At 43.8% G+C, this 23,085-nt stretch overlaps 1 protein-coding gene and 1 pseudogene across 7 annotated transcripts; both read right to left on the reverse strand.

Moving 5' to 3' along the window:
• Positions 1–672: 672 nt before the first annotated feature.
• Positions 673–22,456, reverse strand: Tmem19 (transmembrane protein 19). Of its 7 annotated transcripts, none has more exons than XM_030245231.1 (7): positions 22,321–22,456; positions 21,841–21,893; positions 19,588–19,701; positions 7,580–7,717; positions 6,966–7,220; positions 3,632–3,841; positions 673–2,603 (listed from the first exon to the last, which is right to left on the reverse strand). In XM_030245231.1, exons 4-7 carry the CDS (start codon positions 7,659–7,661, stop codon positions 2,440–2,442), a joined length of 711 nt encoding a protein of 236 aa, XP_030101091.1. In that variant the 5' UTR covers positions 7,662–7,717; positions 19,588–19,701; positions 21,841–21,893; positions 22,321–22,456; the 3' UTR covers positions 673–2,439. The 7 variants fall into 7 exon arrangements, with proteins under 7 accessions (XP_030101091.1, NP_001346401.1, XP_006514041.1 ...); NM_001359472.1 differs by having other exon boundaries at positions 21,743–21,893; positions 22,321–22,435; XM_006513978.3 differs by lacking the exon at positions 22,321–22,456 and adding an exon at positions 21,999–22,206.
• Positions 14,567–15,333, reverse strand: Gm19006 (predicted gene, 19006; annotated as a pseudogene).
• Positions 22,457–23,085: the final 629 nt, after the last annotated feature.

Genomic DNA, 23,085 nt, shown 5'->3' on the forward strand with positions numbered 1-23,085 from the left:
AGCACTGTAGCAAAGGAGAGAGAGCGTGAACCCATGAGAAAAGATTAGCCTCACTTGTGAGCGGCACATGACTGGCTTAGCTACATATCTATCTGGGTAATGGGCACATGAGATTCAAATTCTGGCTTCCAGAATGGCATGACAATATATTGAAAATGTTGACCCATAACAAGGTGTTTGAATGCAACATTCTAAGCACATATCCTGCACATACTGTGTGCACACAACTCTAAAATAATATGTTATTTAAAGAAGAATCTTTTGGGAATTTTTTTGTTTTGTTTTGTCTGAGTCAGGGTCTCACCATGTAGTCCTGGCTGGCCTGACACTCAGTATGGTAGACCAAGCTGGCCTAGAACTTGAGCGTTCTACATACCTCTGCCTCCAGGGTGCTGATACTAAAGGTGTGAACCACCATGCCTGGCCTCTTAGTTCTAAGACCAATGTTTTAAAAACAGTTAAAAGACTCTATCAGGGGGCCGAGAAATGGCTCAGTGATAAAGAGCATTTGCTAATGTGCTAGAGGACTCAAGTTCAGTTTCCAGCAGCCACATAGGGCGCCTCCTCACGCCTGTAACTCCAGCTCCCGGGACTCAGGCGCCCTCGTCTGCCGTCTCCAATTAAGTGCACAGAAATGTGCACACAGGTACATAAATAAAAACAAAACAAGTCTTTAAAATAGAAGTGTCCACATTTATAACATTTTAGAGAACAACTAGGGCAAACAGAAGAGAATGGCCCTTTTGCACTGGAAAAGAGAACAGGGTAGGGGTCCTGCTTGGCCAGTCTGCCACTCCTGCTACAGTAAGTACCTGACTCATTGGTTTCAAACTCATGAATGTTGTTTCACACAATTGAGAAATGCTGGGATCATTACAGTACTCAGAAATTCAGGTAGCCACCTGGCATCTTTAAGCGCTTCCCCCAGAATATACTCCCAGGTCAACCGAACTGATTCAACAATTACTTTGAGTATTTACAATACTCAGACCCGGCAGGAGTTAAGGTACCAGATACCCTGTGAGCGGGTGAGCTGATTAAGCTGCACACTGTGTTTGGGGTTTTTAGGGCATGTTGTTATTTGTCTGGGACGTGGTTGCCAGGACAGTTCATTCTCATGGTGATGACACCCGCTCATGAAGTCAAACATAAGGAAGACAGATGAACAGACCCTAGAATCTGCATGGTCAGAAGATGGCAGCTCTCCAGACTTTCACGACAGTAGAGGTGGGGGTTGCCATTTCTCTAGCCAGGACCCTACATACACAGATGGCTGCCAGAAACAGCAAAAGAAATCAGAAAGGCTGAAAACAAGACTTGCTGTTCTGTTCCCATCAACTGCTTTCCCAATGGTTTCAGCTGCCCTGCTTCCCCGATGCCAACCCTTGAGGGCTCCATCAGGAGCTGAGCCGTCCATGCTCTATGCACACTGCTCCTCCCCTGTCTCACAGAATCCTAACAGCGGGCAGGCAACAGTCTTACTGGGCAGTCCTCTGGTGATATAACCGCCAACTTAGGCTCCAAAGGAGAGGAACGTAGGACCAAGAAGGCTCACAACTGGGAAATCACAGCACTTCTAGGCACTTACAAAATTAAGGTCAAAGGTTGACGAAAGTAAATTTAAAAAAAAAATTACATTATTTTTCCAGTGACTCATTAACTTCCACACGGCAGTAAGGAATCCAGATTCCAAAGATATGTGTGTATTTCAAAGATATAAATGAGTAAGGCGATTTTCTTTCAGTGCAGGGCATCTAAACCAGGGTACCGTGCACCCGAGGCAAGTGCTATCACTGAGCTATGCCTTCATCCCAATGGTGCAAATTTATATGATTTCTTTTCGTAAAAATATTTTTTTCATATATTTTCTAACGTGATGAATAAGAAATGTACCCAAACAATGACGTCATTAACTGGGAGAAAGGACGAGGAGCGTGGAGAAGCAATGCCTACATTTTTCACAGTTGTGACTAAGAAGATAATGAGTGACGTTCAAGACAGTTAGTTACTTCTTTGGGCTTCCATGTGTATGGGTTAAGTCATTTAAAGCAGGTCTAACTTTTGGGCCACTGTCATAGCGGTAAGTCTCTGTACAAATGGGAACCATTCTAAATTGTCAACACACTGCTTTGAGAAGCTGAACAATAATATTTTACAGAGAACATCTGATATTACAGTTCGGCCACAGAGGGAAAGAGCGGCTCCGTTGTTCATGAAGCTTCATCCACAGTGGATAAATGTGGACAACTTGTACGCACTTCCCGCTCCACCAGGAAGGCGGCAGCTGCTAAGGGAGCTGAAAGCAGCCGCCACAATGGAACACGGGAGGAGCTGGTATTCCCAAGGTCCCTGAATTTATTATTCACTGAAAAAAAACCTTTCACATTGCAAGTCTGGCTGGCCTTACCAGTATCGACTGCTTGGGAAGGAAAAGAAAGTTCACTCTCGGGGCCAAAACCCCGACGCGGCTGTGGGGAGCAGGAGGGCCACCAAGACGGAGGAGAAGAGATTCACGGCGTTGTTATCCAGGATCGGTTTCCCCGCTATGTGCTTCGTCTCCTGCGTCGGGCTACTCACCACCAGGCCTGTGCGTTCATCCAGACCTGAAACAGAGGAGCAGCCCCACAATGTAGAAGACACAAGTAACTGGTACGAAGTACACACTCTTCTCCAACGAGACAATCTTTGCGAGATTCTCAGTGCCTTGTACAAAGACTTGGGGGATAACTGATACGGTGTTATGTTTATAATTTTTCATTTTAAAAGACAACCCCCCCAACCCCCACTCCCATCCCCCACCCCCATCCCCCAACCCCCACTCCCATCCCCCACCCCCATCCCCCACTCCCATCCCCCACTCCCATCCCCCAACCCCACATAGGTGGACTTTATAACAGCTCAATGGCAGTTTCTCATGTCTCTGGAGTCCCTTTAGGAATGGAAGGCCTGGCTTCCCAGTGGTTCCCTCTCTGAGACAAACACGTGAGGTCTGACAGCTGGGATCACATCTGGTCTCAGAACTGGATGTCAGGGTCTGGCTCAGTGTTGTTGCAAAAGAGGCTGTTAAGACTCCTTGTGTGTGTATCTGCTCAAGTGGAAGGATCAATGTTCAGTATTGAGAGCCTGGGAGCTGCTCTCTCATGAACAGGGCTGATGACCTTCTAAAAAGAGGAAGCTGCTGGGCTCTTTACCCACAGGAGGACATGTGCTGGTTTGGAAGCCAACAGTAAGCCACCAATAGACCCTGCATAATCCCCGTGGGGAAGCAGGCCATTCATGTGGTCAGACTAGTATACCAATTATCAAATGCACTTGACAAACCAATGGTCGGAGAGCCACTCAATGATCTGATCCAAGGTTCCTGCTCTCCTAGGATTAGGTGACAGTTCAAAAATCAAAGCCTGTTTCTTGCATTATGAATCCTGCTTCTTAAGACTTGGAAATCTCTCCAGATTGGTTTACCAACAAAGAGTTAAAAAAAAAAAATCAAAATTACAGCAGTGACTTCCTGTCACTTCCAGCCCTTGGGATTGGTTTCATCAGTACATTTAAAAAAAAAAAAAACATTTTTTTCAGATTTCTTTCCCATTTCTGGAAAGAAAATGGAAGTTATAATAAGACACTGTCTTACCAGAGAACTGCATCGTCGCCCCTAAGAACGAGTCCACGAGTGATCCAAATAACCCAGCCACACCACCAAATGCAATAATGGGCCACTGCGGAGCAGAGATGTCTAAGTCGTTCACAAACACCAACTGTGTAAGGAAGTAGGCCAGGCCCACAAAGGTACCGCCGAGGAGACTGGAGGCAAGTCCCACTGCTGTGACTCCTCCGTTGGTTCCTGAAGGAGAAAGGCGTGCCAAGTCATCTGGTTAGTAGTCAAGCAGCAAATGAGGGATACCGAGGAAAGCAAACAGAAGAAAACAAAACCCACACTGGTACATGCCTCGTTCAAATAAATTTAAAGAGCACTCTCTCTTAAAACAAACAAACCAAAAACCGATCAAACACACAAAACCCAACTGATGCATAGGGGCTGGAAACATAGGTTGTGTATAGCATGTATGAGGTCTGGAGTTCAAATTCCAGGCCCCCCACCTCCCACTCCATACACCATACAACCCCGACCTTCTGCTGCTAAGAAATAAGAATCAAAACCCTGATTCATGGAAGTTTCCCACACAGGACACTGGTATTTGAATACACTGCTTAATATCCATATCATGGAGCCCATACTTTTCTCCTCAAAGTCTCATCATTCTTCATGGTGAAGGCACTAAAAAGCCCATTTTCTAGCTGTTAAAGACTATACATTAGGGCTGGAGAGATGGCTCAGTGGTTAAGAGCACTGACTGCTCTTCCAGAGGCCCTGGGTTCAATTCCCAGCAACCACGTGGTGGCTCACAACTATCTGTTATGGGATCTAATGCACTCTTCTGGTGTGTCTGAAGACAGCATCAGTGTATTCACATACATAAAATAATTAAATAAATCTTAAAAAAAAAAAACCTTATACATTATCCCAAGTAGTCCCCCTACTCCGGCCGACACTCCCAGAACTCGCTCTTGCTCAGAGTCCCCACTGTCAACCCTTCCTCTTCTTTCAATCGTCTTCCTAGCCTCAGGTCACCACCATTCTGCCCTGAACATCTATCTGTGAGACCAACTAGTTTACCAGACAGTGTACAGTGAGATGCTGTAACTGCTAGGAAGACGTCTCTAGGCTGGGAGGTAGGACTTGGTAGGAGTGATGGCTAATTTTAATTATCAACTTAACAATATTTAGAGTCACATGGGAAGTGCCTGGATAAAACAGTATCTAGATCAGGCTGGCCCATGGGCACATCTGTTGGGATTATCTTATCTCGGATAAAGTAACTGAGGCAGAGAGGCCTGCGCAATGCCCTGGGCAGGGACCCTGGATTGTCGAAGAGTAGAGAAAGCCAACTGAACACCAAAGGCATGTGTTACTGTCTGGTTCTTTGTTCTAGACTATGCATGTGACAGAACCAGCAGCTTTGCTGCCCTTCTTCCCTGCATTGATGGACTATAATAAGGGACTACCAGCCAAACAAACCCTTTCTCTTTTATGTTTCTTTTGTGAGGGATTTTTTCATGGCAATAGGAAGTGAAACTATGGCACTAACATGTACAGGATTTTGATCCCTGGTATCACAGGAGTAAAATAAAAAGACAATTCTATTTCATGTAACCTGTTAACAGCCTTCTTTCCACATACTTTCAATATAATAATCACCACACTGGGCATGGTGGTGTACAACTTGAATACCAGTGCTCAGGAGGTAAAGGCAAGTGGATTTCTGACTTCAAAGCTGAGTCTGGTCTACCAGATTACAAAGAGAAACCTTGTGTCCAGTGGGGAAAATTACTAATACAATGTGTCTTAGTTAGGGTTTCAATTGCTGCAAAACACCATAGCCAAAAAGAAAGTTGAGGAAGAAATATACAATATTGTTTAGCAGCCAATCATAAGAAAAAAAGGACGGTTAGAGCTCAGTAGAGACAAAATTCTTCTCTTTTTTTTAAGAGTTATATTCTGTTTGAGTGTTTTGCCTACATGCACTTCTGTGCACCACCCTGTGCTTGATGGTCCAAGAGGCCAGGAAAGGGCATCAGATGTCCTGGAACTGGAGTTATAGACGGTTGCGAGCTGGCAGGTGGGTGCTGGGAATTGAACCTGAGTCCTCTGGGACAATAACCAGTGCGCTCAGTTATTTCTCCAGCACCCCTCCATTTACACTCATTCTTTGTTTATGAGTGTTTTGTTTGCATGTCTGTCTGTGCACTGTGTGTGCACCTGGCGCTGTGAGGTTAGAAGTGGGGCTCAGGTACCCCTGGAATTGGAGGTACAGATGGTTGTGAGCCATCATGTTGGTGCTGGGAACTGAAACAAGTCCTCTGCAAGAACAAGCACCCTTAACTGCTGAGTTTGCTCTCAAACCCCCTAAAACTGTTTTCTTTAGATATGTTTAACCCAATGTTGACTGAATCTGTAGATTTGGAGAGCAAACTGTGTTAAAAACAAAATTGGGCCGGGCGTGGTGGCACACGCCTTTAATCCCAGCACTCGGGAGGCAGAGGCAGGCGGATTTCTGAGTTCGAGGCCAGCCTGGTCTACAGAGTGAGTTCCAGAATAGCCAGGGCTATATAGAGAAACCCTGTCCCGAAAAACAAAACAAAAAAAACCCCAACCAAACAAAAACAAAAAACAAAAAAACCCTCCCAAAAAACAAAGTTGGTCCTCAATACTTTATTGCACCCCCCACTTTTCTCCCCATTGCTCTGTGGGTCAATCTCTATGCTCCTTAATTATGTATCTAAGTCTCATTAATATTCTCTATAGATACTATTTATTATCACCAATTTAATAAGCTATTGCAATTTTACACTTTAGAAGACCAAATGCAAACTTCACAAGGCTCTTGAAGAAAACATTAATTCAAGAGGGTTTATTTCTAGTTTGTAACTAGCAAACTCAAGTCAATACTCAGCAGCTGGGGCTGGGAAGATGGCCCTATCAGCAAGGCAACAGCCATGCAAGCATAAGGACCTGGGCTCAATTCTCAGAACCCAAGTCAAAACCTGGGTGTGATAACACAAGCCTTTAACCCCAATACTGGTTAAAGACAGGCTTGTCCTTGTTGTCCAGCCAGTAAACCTACTTGGTGGGCTCTAGGCCAACAAGAGACACTGTCTCAAAGAACAGAGTGGATGGCTTCCTAAGAAATGACACCCAGAGGCTGACCTTTGCAATACACACACACACACACACACACACACACACACACACACTCTCTCTCTCTCTCTCTCTCTCTCTCACACACACACACACACACACACACACACTCACACACACACACACACACACACACACACACACACACACACTCTCTCTCTCTCATACACACACTCACACACAGACACACACACACACACTCACTCACCAACTGGAACTTTCTCCCAGGTTGTTATTAGCCGAGGTGAGCTTTTGCTCAGAACTGGAGCAACTTCAGAAGCCCAGGTGTCTCCAGCCGAGCTGGCCAGCGCAGCCAAGAGAGACAAACACATCCAGGAAGCAGTGTGTTGCTTGGAAAAATCTATGGGCATTTCCCCGGGGCCGTTCTCTATCATGTAGAGCAGGGCCAGCTCTGTGGGCACGGCGCCATTACAGAACACCTGGACCCAATTCCTCTGTCCTCCTGGACACAGGTAAGCAGATGGGAAATAGAAAGAACAAAGATTCAGTTAGAGGAACATATATATATATATATATTTTAAGTTTCACAAAAGATCAGTAGCTTTAAAAAAGCAGTAAGGCATCTTTGTCCACATTACACACTGTTATTAGTAAAACCTGAATAATGAACAATAGACTTGCACTAAAATTCTGAAATTACTTGTTAATGGGGTAAAAGGAATAATGAATTGAATTAGGCTCCAGAAGTAATTTTTAAATAAAATTCATCGGTTCTGGTCAGCCTGCCACGTTCTGATCAGAGCTGGGTTAGGATGAAACAGTCCCTGGGTGTGGAGTGACGTCAGAGGTAAGCAATATTACCTTCCTTATACTCTGAGTCCAGTTGCTTCTTTATGTTTCCTCTCCATTTTGTGAGTTTTGAAGATGAAAGGAAAAACGTCATCAAAGAAGTAAAAAAGCTGAAATTTGCGATGGTTAAGATGAATCCGACCACCAACCCTGGAAGCGACAAACATAAACACAGACTTAGACTTGGTGCGGCGGCGTTACGGTCTGACGGACCCTGCTGACACATGGCCACCCTGCCAACTCAGGTGCCCCCCCTCCCCAGCAGGAAACTGAAGACCATTTGAACTGATAACTTTCAAATGTATTTCCATCTCCTTTCAAATACTGACGTAAGATCATGTAAGGCAAACTTTTTATATTCAATTTGAAAAAGAGAATGATTGAATTATTAGGTCATAAACATTCCACATGCAATCAGAACGGTAGGCTAATCTGAAGATTTTTTTTTTTCATGTCAGTAGCTCTTTCTGGGGAGAAGAGATTATAGTTTTATAGGTTTATATTTTCTTTTGCCTTTCCTCCCTTACACCTTGGGATTTTCTTTTAAAATGAAAATTCAAAAGCAGATAAGCATGCTTGTCTAGGGTGCAGAGCTCAGGACCCAGGGTCTGATCCCAGCGTGGGCAGGCGTCAAAGTCTGTCCAGGGAATCACAGGAAAGTGCAAACAAATCCAGGACGGGGCTTTTAAAAACCTGATAATAAAACGTTTGGCTTATTGATTTTGAGAATATTTTGGTTCAAACGAACCCGGTGGTGGAAGGAACAAGAGAGCTTCATTTGTATCAGGACAGTTAGCTAATCCTACAAAAATGAGAGTTGACTTTTTTTTTTTTTTTTTTTTTGAGTAAATGAGTAAAATAGGCATCTACAAAATAGCAACAAAGACAAAAAAAACCAAAAGAGGTATTAGCTATGAGGCTAACAGTCACCCAAAGTGAGCAAATGAAGCTAAATCAGGGTGTACTGGCTCTAAGCACATGCTAAGTTCAAAGGAGAACTACCTTCGATCCGAAGAGAGCCTGCACCAATAGACGGGTATCTCTTACAATGAATCATTCCTGAAGACGTTTTCCTTTCTTGACATTGTCACTCTTGATTACAGTCACTCCACTTTTTAAAAGGGCATGATGATTAGGCATGTGCCCATTGTCCTGGCTATCCAGAAGACTGGAGAAGGAGGATGTCAGGAGCCTAGGAGTCTGACACCAGTCTGTGTAACCCAGGACCTCATGTAAGCAAGCAGGCAGTCAAACCATGCAAGATGCCCCTCACCTTGAGGAGTTTGCTGGATCAGGATGGTCTGTCTGAAGTTACATATTCCTACTGGCCCAGACGCCATAGGGGTGACCCGTTTCCTCAGAGCATCACAAAGTATCTGATGGCCGTCCTCTCCTCACTAGTAGCCGTGATATTAGTATTTTTGTTGTGCTGGGGAGGGAGGGTGTCATACTCGATAAACCCTGCCCAAGGGAGAGGACTCCTGACCTGTAGACTTATGCTCGACTTATGTTAATGTTTCCCAGGCATTGTGCTCATTGTGCCCCAACACCTTCTCATGCTAACCGACTTCTCCCATCCACTAACTGCAAGATTCGGGCATGCCTGAACAGGTGACACGTATTCCCATCCACCCAGTAGTTCTGCCTGTCGGCTGATTAATAAAGTGGTAATTAATCTCCATGACGACAGACAGCATCCAGCTTTTCTCAGCTCTAAGCAATTCAGAATGGAGGCTTGTCCCTCAGGAAGACAAGTCAGAGCTGAGTATAGCGACGAGTTGGTAAGGCCAAGCTTGGGGGATGATTCTACTGCCTCTGGCCTCTCCTGGCACCTCGTCCTGCCAGTGCCCTTTTCTTCTGCTCACAATATCTCCAGAGAGGCAGGGCTCTGATGGGATCACGTTTGACTTTATCTATCTTCCATGAGTAGAAATGGAAGTTCTATGATAGCATTTGAACCCGTTGTGTTTACTGTCCCTAATATCACAATGTCCTGCGTGCCCAGAACAGTGCCTGCTGCACATGGTCCCTCACTGCTCAGTTACTGAAAGTGGAGGCAGAAATGGTTAATCATTAAGTCTAATTATCTAGGCCAAAGAAATTAAATTGAAACTCACCAAGTCAAAGGCCGAATAAACTCTCCATAGCTAGACAGAACACGACTACGCTAACGATGACTGGCCAGTAATTCCTTGAAGTCCCTCTCTCCCCACCACCAAGGCTTCTTTTCAGTGTGTACCTTATGCTCTGTCATCTCCACACACTAAAGTACTTCTGGGTTGCAAGGGCTCTAAATAGCTAAATATCTTCTGTAACGCTTCCCTCTTAATCTCAGGCATATACTAAAAGTATGATATTGCCCAGCCTGAATGAAAACGTGGCAGGCACCAGAAGCATTTTACACAGGGAACTCCTTGTAACTCAGTGCTAGATATAACCATTATTCCTTTCCATTGACAGAAAAATTGTAACATGGAAAGTTTAAGTGACTGACAGTCACCCGCTAGGAAAGTATTTCCAACTATTACGATACACTTCACATTGGTGTTACATTTTAATCCTTAGAGAAAGAAAGCTCCAAACAGAAACATCTGGGGGGTGGGAAGGGGGGGTAAAAAGATTAGGGAAAGAGCCAAGGTTTTTAAACCGATGGACACTTATTTCCTAAGCACCTACATTGCACTAGTCACTATCCAAAGAGTCATGGATATCAACTGTTAGCTCCCAAGGGATGTATCATCTTCTAAGGTTATCCCAAGCAGACCAGGGAACACATCAACAGGACCAGAATGTTCTACAGAAATGGACGGACTTTTGTAGCCCTACTTTAGAAATATCAGATACTCCTGAAAAGAAAGTAAGTTAATGGGGCTGAAGACAGCCTTCAAGTGTATGAAGTCTTGGGTTCAATCTCCAATAGAAAGCTGAGCATGGTCACGCATGCCTGTAATCCCAGCATTAGAGAGATGGAGATGGAGGATCAGCAGTTCAAGGTCACCCTCCGCTATACAGCAAGTTTCCCTGGGCTATATATAAAATCCAATCTCAAAAGGAAAGAAAAAAAGAAAGAAGATAGAAAAAGAAAGACAATAAGAATGGGTTCCCTTCAACTTTGGTCGTAGTTAGGGTTTCTATTGCTGCGAAGATCATGACCATAGCAACTCTTATAAAGGAGAAGATTAAACTCAGGGCTTGGGAAGTGTGGCTGCACACAGACAGACATGGTGCTGAAGAGGCAGCTGAGGGCTCTATACCCGGCTAGGCAGGCAGACAGCAGCAAGACAGAGTGCCATACTGGGACTGGCTAGAGCATTTGAAACCTCAAAGCACCCCTCACCCCCACAATGCACTTCCTCCAACAAAGCCACACCCACCCCAACAAGACCACACCCACTCCAACAAGACCACACCCACTCCAACAAGATCACACCTCCTAATAGTGCCACTCCCTATGGATCTATGGGGGCCATTTTCATTCAAACCACTGTAACTGTGTTTGACAGTGGCTGGTGCCAAAGCAATGACTACTTAGGAGCGACACATTCAGTACACAGGAGCTTCCCCCTCTCCTGGCATGCTGTGGTGTGTATTACACAGCTGCCTCAGGGTGGCCTGACAGTGGGTTCTCAGCCTGCTTCTTCTCCTAAATGCTGGACATCTGATAACAGTTAGGGACATTTCACTTTCCCTTTTGATTTCACTGAGGAAAGCAAGAATAATGTCAAAGAAAGCTATCAAGGTCAGATGGAGGGAATCCAAAAGATTTTGTTGTTGTTGTTGAGAAACTATGTTTTTTTTTTTTCAAGAAAAGATACTAGGGTGTTACCTCTCAAGTGTAATTTTAATACAGAAATACATGGATATGAGAGTTACTTTTTTAAAAACACACCTAGGTAGAATTGTAACAAATTCCTTTAATAAACAAAACTTAACTGAAAAGACACCATGAAAGGCTACTACTTGGTAAAATCGACAGTAGTTTTACAGCATATTTGAACATTCTGGGGTCTTTATATCTTTATCTGTCTTCCTCTCTTAATTGTTCCTTCCAAATTTGCCAGTCATGAACAGATTTTATCCCAAACCCAAGCTTCAGTTTGAGTGCCAGGAAAAGCAAAGGTCCCATTTTTTTTTTTAAATCTTGATATTATAGTTTTAATTAAAACAAAAGAGGTGTGTAGCACAAAATGCAAAGGGGCAGGGACAACACAAGAAACCAAGCAGCAAAGCATATCCATAGTAATACACAGTTATTCACTCTGTGGGAGGCGTGCTTAAGGATGCTATCTAGCATGTACTTGCTCTGTGAGTCTCCTCAATAATTAAACTGACCCAGGCCCAAACTACGAAAGATACAAGTACTATATAAGGGGCACACATTTACCACTTTGCTATTTGTAAAGACTGTAAAGTAAGGCTGGAGAGAAGGCTCAATGGTTAAGAGCACTGACTGCTCTTCCAGAGGTCCTGAGTTCAATTCCCAGCAACCACATGGTGGTTCACATCCATCTATGATGGGATCTGATCCCATCTTCTGGTGTGTCTGAAGACAGCTACATGTACTCATATACATAAAATAAAAAAAAATCTTTAAAAAAAAAGACAGTAAAGCAAAAGAAAGTGTTATTAAATAGTACATGTACATCTTACTGCTGAGGTTTGGTCTTTTGCGATATATTGTAATGCTAAAAACACTGGTCCCCAAGGCCTGGTTGCTTCAGGAATGGGAGAATCTGTATGTACAATGTGACCTTGCTCCTTACCTTAAAACTATTAGTTAAATAAAAGATGCCTACAGTAAGACATAATTGAAATGGGCGGGTCTTCCCCAAGAAGACTTGGGCTTGGGGTAGAGGAGAACCACGAAGAGAGAAAAGGGTGGAGATAAGAGCAAGCCACAATGAAGGTAGGTGAGTCATGAAAATATGGCCATAAGGGCTGGCCAATTAAAGTTAAGAGCTGCCCAAAGGGGACATGGCAAATTATAAAATGGAGTTATCCGTGAAGATAGATTATAATAGCATAGAGGGTAGACACCTACCCAGCTCTAGTGCTGACTAACGCTTATTGTAAATATAAAAGTTGTCTTTTATCCCAGGAAACTGAATGATCTAAGAAGGGGTAGAAGCCCTGATTGAGACTAAATATTATTGACAACATTTTACATAATGTGCATGGAACTCCCAATGGTGTCCATAAAACGGGTCACTTTCCTGTAACTGCACTACCACCTACCAGCAAAGGATGAAGTTAAAGACAACAGTACTGAACTGAACTGTTCCAGCCCCGTGCCCCACCTATGGGGAAAGTGCATTTAGTTCAGCAATACAGCCCAGTGTGAAGAGTCTCCAGAAGATATATGTGTACTGGGGTCTTTAGAAAAAGACAGTCGTCTCATTGTACAAAAATAGGGAGATGTCTTTAAAGTTACCTACTGTAGTTTATGATATAATGAATACACATAGCATGAGTGTGTATGTGTGTGTATGTCTTCATGTGTAAATTATTTGCCAGATTTTTCTGTCAAATTTTTGTGGATCTGCAACTTTGAGAAATGAAAAACAAACACACACACACAACAACAACAACAAAAACCTATCACACAAAAAACCCCAAAAACCTACCACCATGTTTCAGTCACCGCCCAAAGTTAAGAAAACATATTTACTCTAGGATAGGGCTCAATATCCCCAAACCCAAAGATTCATGTCAGCTATTTAGCTTCACAGTTCATCAGAGAAATAAAATTAATAGGATTTTACATTTCTGGATGTATTTTCAGCTTGTTATTTGAATCAACTTATCTTTAAACAGTTAAACTAGCTGATGAAAATTGGAGGGTATAAACTCCGAATTGGACTGATTAAAACAGAGCAAATCCAAACAAAAAAAATCATATTTACTGAGTAAAAACAATATATAAAATTTAAATTTCTTTTTAAAAAAGATTTATTACACTGTACACTGTAACTGACTTCAGACACATAAGAAGAGGGCATCAGATCTCATTATAGATGGTTATGAGCCACCATGTGGTGGCTGGGATTTGAACTCAGGACCTTCGGAAGAGCAGTCAGTGCTCTTACCTGCTGAGCTATCTTGCCAGCCCTTAAATTTCAAAATAAAAGAAAAATTCTGCCTTCAGGGTCTATGCTACTAGAAACACCCGACAACAGAAGTGTTGGCCTACATTTTCCTTTTCTTTTTTTTTTTTTTTTTTTTGGTTTTTTTCGAGACAGGATTTCTCTGTATAGCCCTGGCTGTCCTGGAGCTCACTTTGTAGACCAGGCTGGCCTCGAACTCAGAATCTGCCTCCTGAGTGCTGGGATTAAAGGTGTGTGCCACCACGCCCGGCTGGTCTACATTTTTCTAAGAGAAACATTTATCGAATTATTCTACTTTGTTCCTTAAATTAATGAATAACTCCAAAATTTATTGGCAAAACCTTAAATAAACTGGCATATTTTATAACAGAAAAATAGCCATTAATTTAAAAAGAAAACTTACATAAGCCTTATTTTTATAGAATTAAAGAGCTGATATATTAAATATTAAAATTTTAATATTATTAAGGTTAATTTAACAAAGAAAACTTATATAAGCCTTATTTTTATAGAATTAAAGAGTTGATATATTAAATACTAAAATTAAAATAATACATTTAATATTTTAATATTATACTTGAGTCTTAGAAGCCTGTTTTTTTTCTAATAAGGGACAGAAGGGGGTGGATGGGAGGGGGGGAATTAGAGGAGTAGAGGGAAGGGAAACCATAATCAGGATATTTATGTAAGAAGAAAAATCTACTGTCAATAAAATAAAAAATATATATAAATGACTATGATTCTTCTTTAGTAGATAATGTAGTCTTTATAAATCTGCTCTATATCAATACCTACATAATATAGATATAAGACATTAATGGCAATCTATTTCTGAACAGTATTTGGAGCTAGCAGTTTGAATCGTTCATGGCATATGAGTTCAGCATCTTAAGGCCTGAATAAAGAAGGAAGGCCCTCTGGCAACAGTACAAAGGGGACAGAGTGAACAATGCCATACTCATGACTGACAGTTTGCTGCCGAGAGCCAGTTCAAAGGGAGGTCTGTCCAGGCTGGGGTGTGACTCAAGTACAGTTCTAGTGCTTTAGCGAGACCAAGTGTGTGAGACTCATAAAGGCCCAGTGCCTCGGGGGAAAAGGGCGGTTGGTTGTCTGTCTAGACCGATTTTTGTAAGTCCTTAAGATAAGTGATTTCATCCAGGCAGTGTCCTGCATGCCTTTAATCCCAGCCCTTGGGAAGCAGAGGCTCATCTCTATGAGTTCAAGGCTAGCCTGGACTACAGAGTGAGTTTTAGGTCAGCCAGGACTATATAAAGAAACCCTATCTTGACCCACCCCCAACCCCTCCAAAAAAAAAAAAAACCAATTCAATTTGTCTCCTCAGATCCACCTCCCGCAATTCTGAGGATTCCAGACCATGGGGAGCTCCTTTAGAGGACTGTGTGCCAGTATTAGAACCTCAAGGGAAACAAGACCCGACACATCCTCTGGAACCTTCACGAGCAGAGGAGCGGCCAAAATCAATTCTACCAGACAGGTCCAAGTCCAAAATCCAAAGGAAGTGATGTTAACTGCGTCCTTCAGGCTCAGCATACTTAACCCTTTTGCTTTGGAGAGAATTCCATATGGGATTTGTTGATTCAATTGTCTTCATGTTGAGGAGTGAACGGAGAGAAACTGAGCTGGAACACCCATCAGATATATAAATGGAAGACTAGCTAGAGCCTCCGTAATGATCATTCTGAATTATTACCACCACAGGACAGACAGACATCCGGTCAATCTGGCTCTTGGATCTGTTATCCTGTGGGTTTCACTGTTTATCAAAGGATACATCTCTGCTACAGAAAAGGTATTGACATAGTGATCTTAGCCTAGCAACCCTAACCACAGGAAACATTTGTACATTCTCCAAGCTGTTTTTTTTATAGTAGAGTAGAAATGTTACTATTCTCTAACTTTATTACCTCAAGTTTTTAGGATAAAAGAGCAAAGAAAACCCACCAATCACTGAACAGGAAAACTAAAGGATTCACTCAAACTCAGGAATTGAAACCTACCAATCTCTATCCTGAAAATCTCCACCCTGGAAAGCCCTCTCCCTGCCCTTAGGAAATCCTATATAAGCCCTGCCTTCAGCTCAGTTCCCTCACCCAAGCAGAGGCAGCCACTCCCTCCCAACAAATCTCTGTGTGAGGTGTGACTCTGGGGCATTCCTTGGTATCGAACTGCCAGGGTACCTCTCAGAGCCTAGCTGTAACATGGGTACCTCTCAGTGTCACTTTCACTGGAGTAGAGCTTTCGCTGGGGAAAAGCTGGGGAAAACCTTCCAGGGCAGAAGCAGAGATGTAACACTTTCCCTGGCAGAAGCAACTTTCCCTGTCACAGAACTGTTACACTTTCTCTGGGGAAACCTTCCCCTGCTGCAGCTGGAGCAGAGGTGTAACACTTTTGTCCGGGAGTCTTTCCCATCAACACTTACAGAGTTTCGGCATTTGCCATGATCTGGGTATTGCTGACAATCGGTTGTGTCTCAGGCCAAGCAGGTTTAAGCTGGACCAGTTTCCTATTGCACCTGAAGGGTTTACTGTGCTGCAAGTCACGCTTGAGGATCTGTGTGAAGTCCCCACCTCCTTTGGAAGGAGTTCAGGTTGATGGTGAGTGACAGTCACAGTAACGAGGTTACCTCATTCATCCTTTTCTTTTTTTTTTTTTTTTTTTTTTGTTTTTCGAGACAGGGTTTCTCTGTGTAGCCCTGGCTGTCCTGGAACTCACTCTGTAGACCAGGCTGGCCTCGAACTCAGAAATCCGCCTGCCTCTGCCTCCCGAGTGCTGGGATTAAAGGCGTGCGCCACCACGGTCATTCATCCTTTTCAGATTGGTCTTGCCAATGTTCTTTCCCGAGGTCGTTAGATGATAAAAATGAAGGGACACGGTGGTGAAGGGATCCAGTCTGTATACCCCGAAAACATTTCTCAGTTTATGCCATAAGGAAGCACCCGCAAGCAGCGATAGTCAGCATCATGAAGCTGGCCAGACAGCCCAGCTCTGCTACTACAGTTAGTTACCATACAAAGGTCTGTTGGTTGAGTCAACTCTGACTGCTGGTGGCAGTTTCTGTATAGACGTCTCAGATACCGCCAATCACAGAGCTCTCTTGGCATTCAATGAGCTCTCCAACTATCCTGGCATGGTGTTTTGTTTTGTTCTGTTTTTTCCTAGTCCCAGGTGCTGATTTGACCATTTGATTCCCTGGGTGGGCAGCGCTGGAGTCTTTCTTTCCATCTTTGTCATCTCTCCCTGTGGTTGTAGGATTCTTTTCCCTTACTTCTTTCCCCGAACCTCCAGAGGCTCTTGCTTCTATTTCTCTTTCCCTGGTGGGTGGTACTTTGGGCTCTTCCTAAAAATGTGCTGGCATGAAGAAGAAATCGGCTTGGAGTCCATTCCACCTGTCCCACGTTAGATGTTTCTGAGAACTTACCTCCAATGGTGCCAGTCAGTCAGTGATTCAATACAATTCTCAAAATTCCCTCAAGGCAAGCAGGAGAAAGCAATCTCCGCTGGCCGTGCCCTGGGGGCTGCCTCTTCCTCCCGGAGTTGCACCGAGAGGTGAGCAGCCCTTGATGCCCAGCAGTGGGGTATGTCAGGCCAGACAGGGGACTCTCAGAGGGCACCCTGAGGAAGACCCGTTAGACCCAGCAAGGCTTCTGCTGGAAGCAGGTTAAAAACACTTTTAAAGGCCTTGAGAGCTGACGAGGTGGTTCAGTGGGCACAGGCACTTGAGGCCCTGAGCTCGACCCCTGTAGAACTGGTGGGAAGAGAACTGACTCTCCAAGGCTGTCCTCTGAACTCCACATGGGTGTGCTCACCATGCCCTCCACCAATGAATGAACGAGTGAATGAATGAATGACTGGGGAAGATAATTGACCCTTGTGGCTGTAAGTCAAGAATAATATATACCAAGGCAAAACATAACTGGTATTATCGTCAAACTCTGTTTGCTTAAATTACTCACTAAAAGTAGTCCAAAGTGCTAAATGCCCACCACATAGTAAGGGTGACATTGCCTTTGTTAAACAAATAGTGCATAGCCATCCCTAATACTGATTGCATATTTATAAAAACATTTATAAAAATGTCAACACACCCAGTTACCTTTCTTTCTCAAGTACTAGAGAAGGAAAGCAGCCAACAGACTGAAAATAATATTTCTCAACTATGAGAAGAAGTATGATGTTAAGGAACACTACCCAGTAATAACTGAAAACACCCAATAAACACTGGCTTTGTCTAGTAAGCGAAGACCTCTCAGGTTATCATTGTATTTAATTGTCACTGGGTTTCACAGGGATAGATAAACTCTAGAACCATTTTTTTCTCTCTCTCCTTTGAGATGGGTCTCACTATGCAGCTCTGGCTGGCCTGGATTGCTAAGTAGAGCAGGTTGTCTTGAAACTCATAAGAGATCCATCAGCCCCAGTCTCCAAAGTAGTGGGGTTAAAACCAAAAGAATCTGGGGCTGGGGGCAGAGCTCAGTTGGTCGAGTGTTCGCCTCGAATGGGCAGAGTCCTGGGTTTTCGCGCCAGTGTCCCATAAACGGGTTGTGATGGCATATCCCAGAGGTGGAGGCAGCAAGAACTTCAAAGTTGAAGATTATCTTCAACCATGTCCAGTTTATTATTGACACCCGCTTGAGCTACGTGAGGCATGGTCTCAAATAAAAAAAATTTCCAGCAGATCAGAGTTCAGTCCCTGGCACCCACATCCGGCAACTCTCAGCCAGCGACAACTCTGGATCCAGGAGATATAGTGCGCCTACATCCCTGGGCTCAGCAGGGCCCTGCACATACTGGCAGAGGGACACAGACATACACTTCCCTCTATTTCTAATTATAAAAAAAATAAAAATAGATATTAAAGTAGTCTGAAAGTATCTTCTTGTGGTAGCCAAGTCTGTAGCCTGTAATCCCAGTACCAGGGAAGCTAAGGCTGTGCCCAGAAGTTCATGGTCAGCCCGGGGCGGGGCGGGGCAGAGGGGTAGGGACAATCAAAGGCTTTTATTTTTACCAAACTAGAGGACCAAGTCAGCACATGCTCAGGTTCTTCCCGGGGCTCCAGGAAGGCGCTTTTGCCAGTGACTATGCCTGATGTTTATGTTTCATTTGTTTTCTGATAAATCCTCCAGGTTACACACTGAAAACCCTCCCGAGAAACAGGGAGAAGGCGCCATTATTACTCAAATGGACCTTGCCTGCTTTCCTGGTTCCCCATTTTAGCAATCACGCTCTCTTACCTATGGGCAGGTCTACTCTAGTTTATGAAACTCTACCATCACTAATTTCCAAATAAACAGAATAACGACATAAAGCCTGTGTCCCGTTCAGTCCTAAAAAGTAACCCAGAACTGGTTGGAATTGAGCGGTTTGAGACCGCTGGTAGCAATCAATTTCCAAGAATTCTTTTTCTTACTCTTCCATTTTACACCTTAAAAAGGGTATTTCAGTAATTCTGCCAGCAGGAGGCCAGCCCAAGTACAGAAGAGCCAAGGTCAAGGTCCAATCCGGTTAACCTAATCACCTCAATTACAAAGTCCAATGTGTTTGTTACTGGAAAGGCATTTGCTCCTTCAATTCCACAGAAGGAAATGCTGAATCACTGAGTAGCATAAAGTCGAAATTCAGTCACTGATAGCCCTGGTGGCACGCGTCTTTCCTCCCAGTACTAGGGAGGCAAAGACAGGCTGATCTCTCCAAGGAACACAGTTGAGTTGAATACAGGCCAGCCTTGTGTACATAGTGAGTTCCAAGCCAGCCAGGACTATATAGCGAGATGCTGTCTTAAAGTTTTTTTTTTTTTTTTAAATAAATAAACAAATTCAGTTATACTCAGAATTCATAAAACATAAGATTAAATAAAAAAATTTTAAATTATTTTAAACACTCAAAATGAAAACATACCTCCTAAAGCCCCACTGTGATCTAGACTTTTCTTTTTAAAGCCATTACAGGCGATCACAACAGGAACGACGACGGAGAACAGCCAGCGCCACGGAGAAACAGGCCGAAAGTTACCTAGGAAGTTATAAGTATAGAGAAACAGGCTGTAAGTGGCCACTGGAGAGATACAGACATGGAGAACAGTGTGAAGGCTTGGTCATCTAAAAAGGTTTTGGATCTATGTATGTATATGTATGTAAGTATATATGTGTGTGTATGTATGTATGTATCTATCTATCTATCTATCTATCTATCTATCTATCTATCTATATATCTATCTATCTATCGAGAGACGGGGTTTCTCTGTGTAGCCCTGGCTGTCTTGGAACTTGCTCTGTAAACCAGGCTGACTTCGAACTCAGAGATCTGCCTGCCCCTCTATCTTCCAAGTGCTGGGGTTAAAAGCGTGTGCCACCACCACAACTTGGTTTATTAAATATTCTTAAAATTATTTTCATACACTACGAAGAGCTAATAGGGCCAACTGAGCCACAGAAGATTGGAAAAAAAAAAGCCTTATTTGGGGAAGTGAAGCTATAGCTCACTCATTTACATTGGGTGTCTGGTCCTAGTGGAAGAGATGAGCTTAGAAATCCTAGTTTGTTCCACTTACTTATATCAGAATGCTCTTGTGTGCATAGGCAACTTCTAAGACAACTTCAAAACTTAAAATCTGTGTGTGTGTCAAGTGTTGTGGTGCATTCACGCCCTTTAATCCCAGCAGATCTCTTTAAGTTCTAGGCCAGCCTTGTCTATGTAGTGACAGTCTGTCTCAGAAAAACAAAAACAAAACAAAAAAACCAGTGTGTGTGCATGTTTATGTGTGATGTGTGTGCCCGAGTGTATATGTATTTGTGTGTGTGTGTGTGTATAGATAACATGTATGTAGAAGTCAGAATAACTTTGAGTTGGCCCAAGAGTTCCTGGGGGTTCTCCTATGCCTCCTCCTGCCTAGGAGCACTGGAATTATAAATGCGTTCTACTGGGCCCAGCCTCATGTGGGTTCAGGAGATTCAGACTCAGGTCCCCAAGCTTGCACAGCAAGCACACCCAACCCAGAGTCACTACCTCAAGTCCCCGTTTTGAAATGTTACAGATCTCACTGGAATGTTGGCCCACATAATTCCAGAACATAGGAGCCTGAGACCAGAGGATTTGAATTTGAGATCACCCAGGGCTACAAGCTGGGGCCTTGTCTTAAAACAAAACAACCCAAACAGGCAACAAACAAGAGTTGGATATGGAGCAGCCTCTGAACACATGCATGGGTGCACAGTATATGCAAAACCCTGGATTTAACCCCCCCCCCCACTCTAAGAGCCAAATCCAAAATAATCCTTTAGAACCATCACAGGACCAAGGTATATAATCCGAATATATTAATGCCAAAATGAAATCCATCAGCTTGTACAATTAATATATACTAAGGGAGAAAAGTCCGTAAAGTCTTGTCTTATGTTGAAGTGTCCTGTAAAGTCATATACGATGGTTGGAGGTTGTAATCCCAATACTCTGGAGGCTGAGACAGGGATCAGGAAGAATTCAGTAGCAGGAGCAGTAGTAGGAGCTAAGACAGCAAGATTTGGCTTCATGAGAGCAAAGATGTACCAAGAAGCCAATGGAAAGACCAAGTGGCTGCAGGGTACGGTGATGATCAAACCGGACGAGCAAGAGGACAGTGTCTGCACGAGACCTATCTATTTGTGTGAAGTGACAAATTCTTCAACTTGCAAATGAAAAGACTGTACCTCCTTTGTTATTCTCACGGGATTATGAAACCGCTACACCATGGCAAATCTTAAAAAGATAAGCATCCCCCAAATTGTTTCACAAAACTACCTTTTATGTCTCCCCCCCCCCCAACTAAGGTAAACAGAAGTAATTATTTGAGACATGCGTTTTGTGATAGGTATCATTAAATATCAGCACAAGAAACATCATGGAAGGCTGTAAAGTTCTCTAGACATTGTTTATCTTATCACCGTAGCAAACCAGATTCAGGTTTCGGCAGTGAACATAACTGTTCTTAACCATTTACATATTTTTTGGATTTTGAAGTCGTAGTTTAAAATTCCACCCATTAACTTCTAGCAAAACTTAAAACACTTTTACTTACCATAATAGGTGCTAGCAGTCATTGACATAATCCAGAACGCTAGGGAAATGCAAATGATCAGGCTCAGTATTACTATATTGGTAATCATCTTTATATACCTTTTGCACGTAGTGTCGTCACTATCTGTCATGGAAAATAGAGCTACGAGCACCTGAGGGGGGGGAATAGATAGCATTTCAGATGAACCAAGTCATTCAAGTTTCTTGCAACAATACTCCTTTAGAGGCATAGAGAAATACCAACATCTTCCACCAACCGAACGACAAAATAGAATCGTAAATCCAAAACGTCTAGTCACTGCTGCAGGCGCAGCGCTCCGGCTCGACCCGGGGAGGTTAACGCCGCCCTTGGAAAAAGAAGGTGCAGGGAGGATGCACAGAGGACCCGCCAGGCCAGCAGGGAGGCCGGCAGCTCCCACCTAGAGGGACCCGGAAGGAGCACAAACGACCGGTGGCCAATGAGCGGCCAGCACCGCGGAGCCCCGCCCCTCCCCGCCCTCGGACCCCCCCCCCGAGCTCCGCCCCCGCACGGCGCGCTCCGCCCCCTGGGCCCCTGCTCCAAGTCTGCCCCAGCTCCACCTCTGCCGTACGCTGCCCGGGCAAGCGAACCAAGGCTGGGAACAGCGCGGGCGAGCGCCTTTACGTCCCCACCCCGCTGCCCCGGGAGTCGCTCTGGTCTCTCCGCGACTCCCTCCGTGTACGCATGCGCAGCAGCCCTGCTCCGCTCACGTGACTCGTCGAGGCGGAAACCCGGCTTGAGTTTGCTTAGTGTCTCTTTGCGGGTCGGAGTGCTGTTTCTAAAGCACCTCCAAAATAGACGTTAGGACAAATTAGGTCTTGGGATTTGTGGACAGCCTAGACTTGAAAAAAAAAATGTCACCAGTAAGGGTGGTGTGGGTCACTAAAACCTGCCATTGATGGAATAATGAACTGCGAGTGAATTTAGAGCCAGTAATGGGTTGTAACTTATGAAGCATTCATACCAGGCGATAGGGTGTGGACGACGTAGGAGTTTATCGTTAGAAGCGAAATTACTTAGAAAGTAGCTTAAAACAATGGCTTGGCTCTTAACCTGGGCCAGACTCAACTGGTACTGCGGTATGTAAACATAAATATAGTTCCCACGGTTGAGCTTTTGTATAATTACTGTTCTAACACACATTGTGGAAGTGTCTGTCCCCATCCACTCTATCTGTAAAAGTAACTTATTCGTCTGATGTATTGTCCTCTTGTAGGGCTCACTGTTGAATAAGCTCACCCTTTATAGTTCTTTCTAGAACTCTGGCTGTCTGGTTCAACCTAGCTGTTCTGGCTCAAACTCCTCACCAAGCTGCCTGATTCAAT

The sequence above is a fragment of the Mus musculus genome, chromosome 10 (genome assembly GCF_000001635.26).
Source record: "Mus musculus strain C57BL/6J chromosome 10, GRCm38.p6 C57BL/6J".
In the NCBI taxonomy this organism is placed as follows: Eukaryota; Metazoa; Chordata; class Mammalia; order Rodentia; family Muridae; genus Mus; species Mus musculus.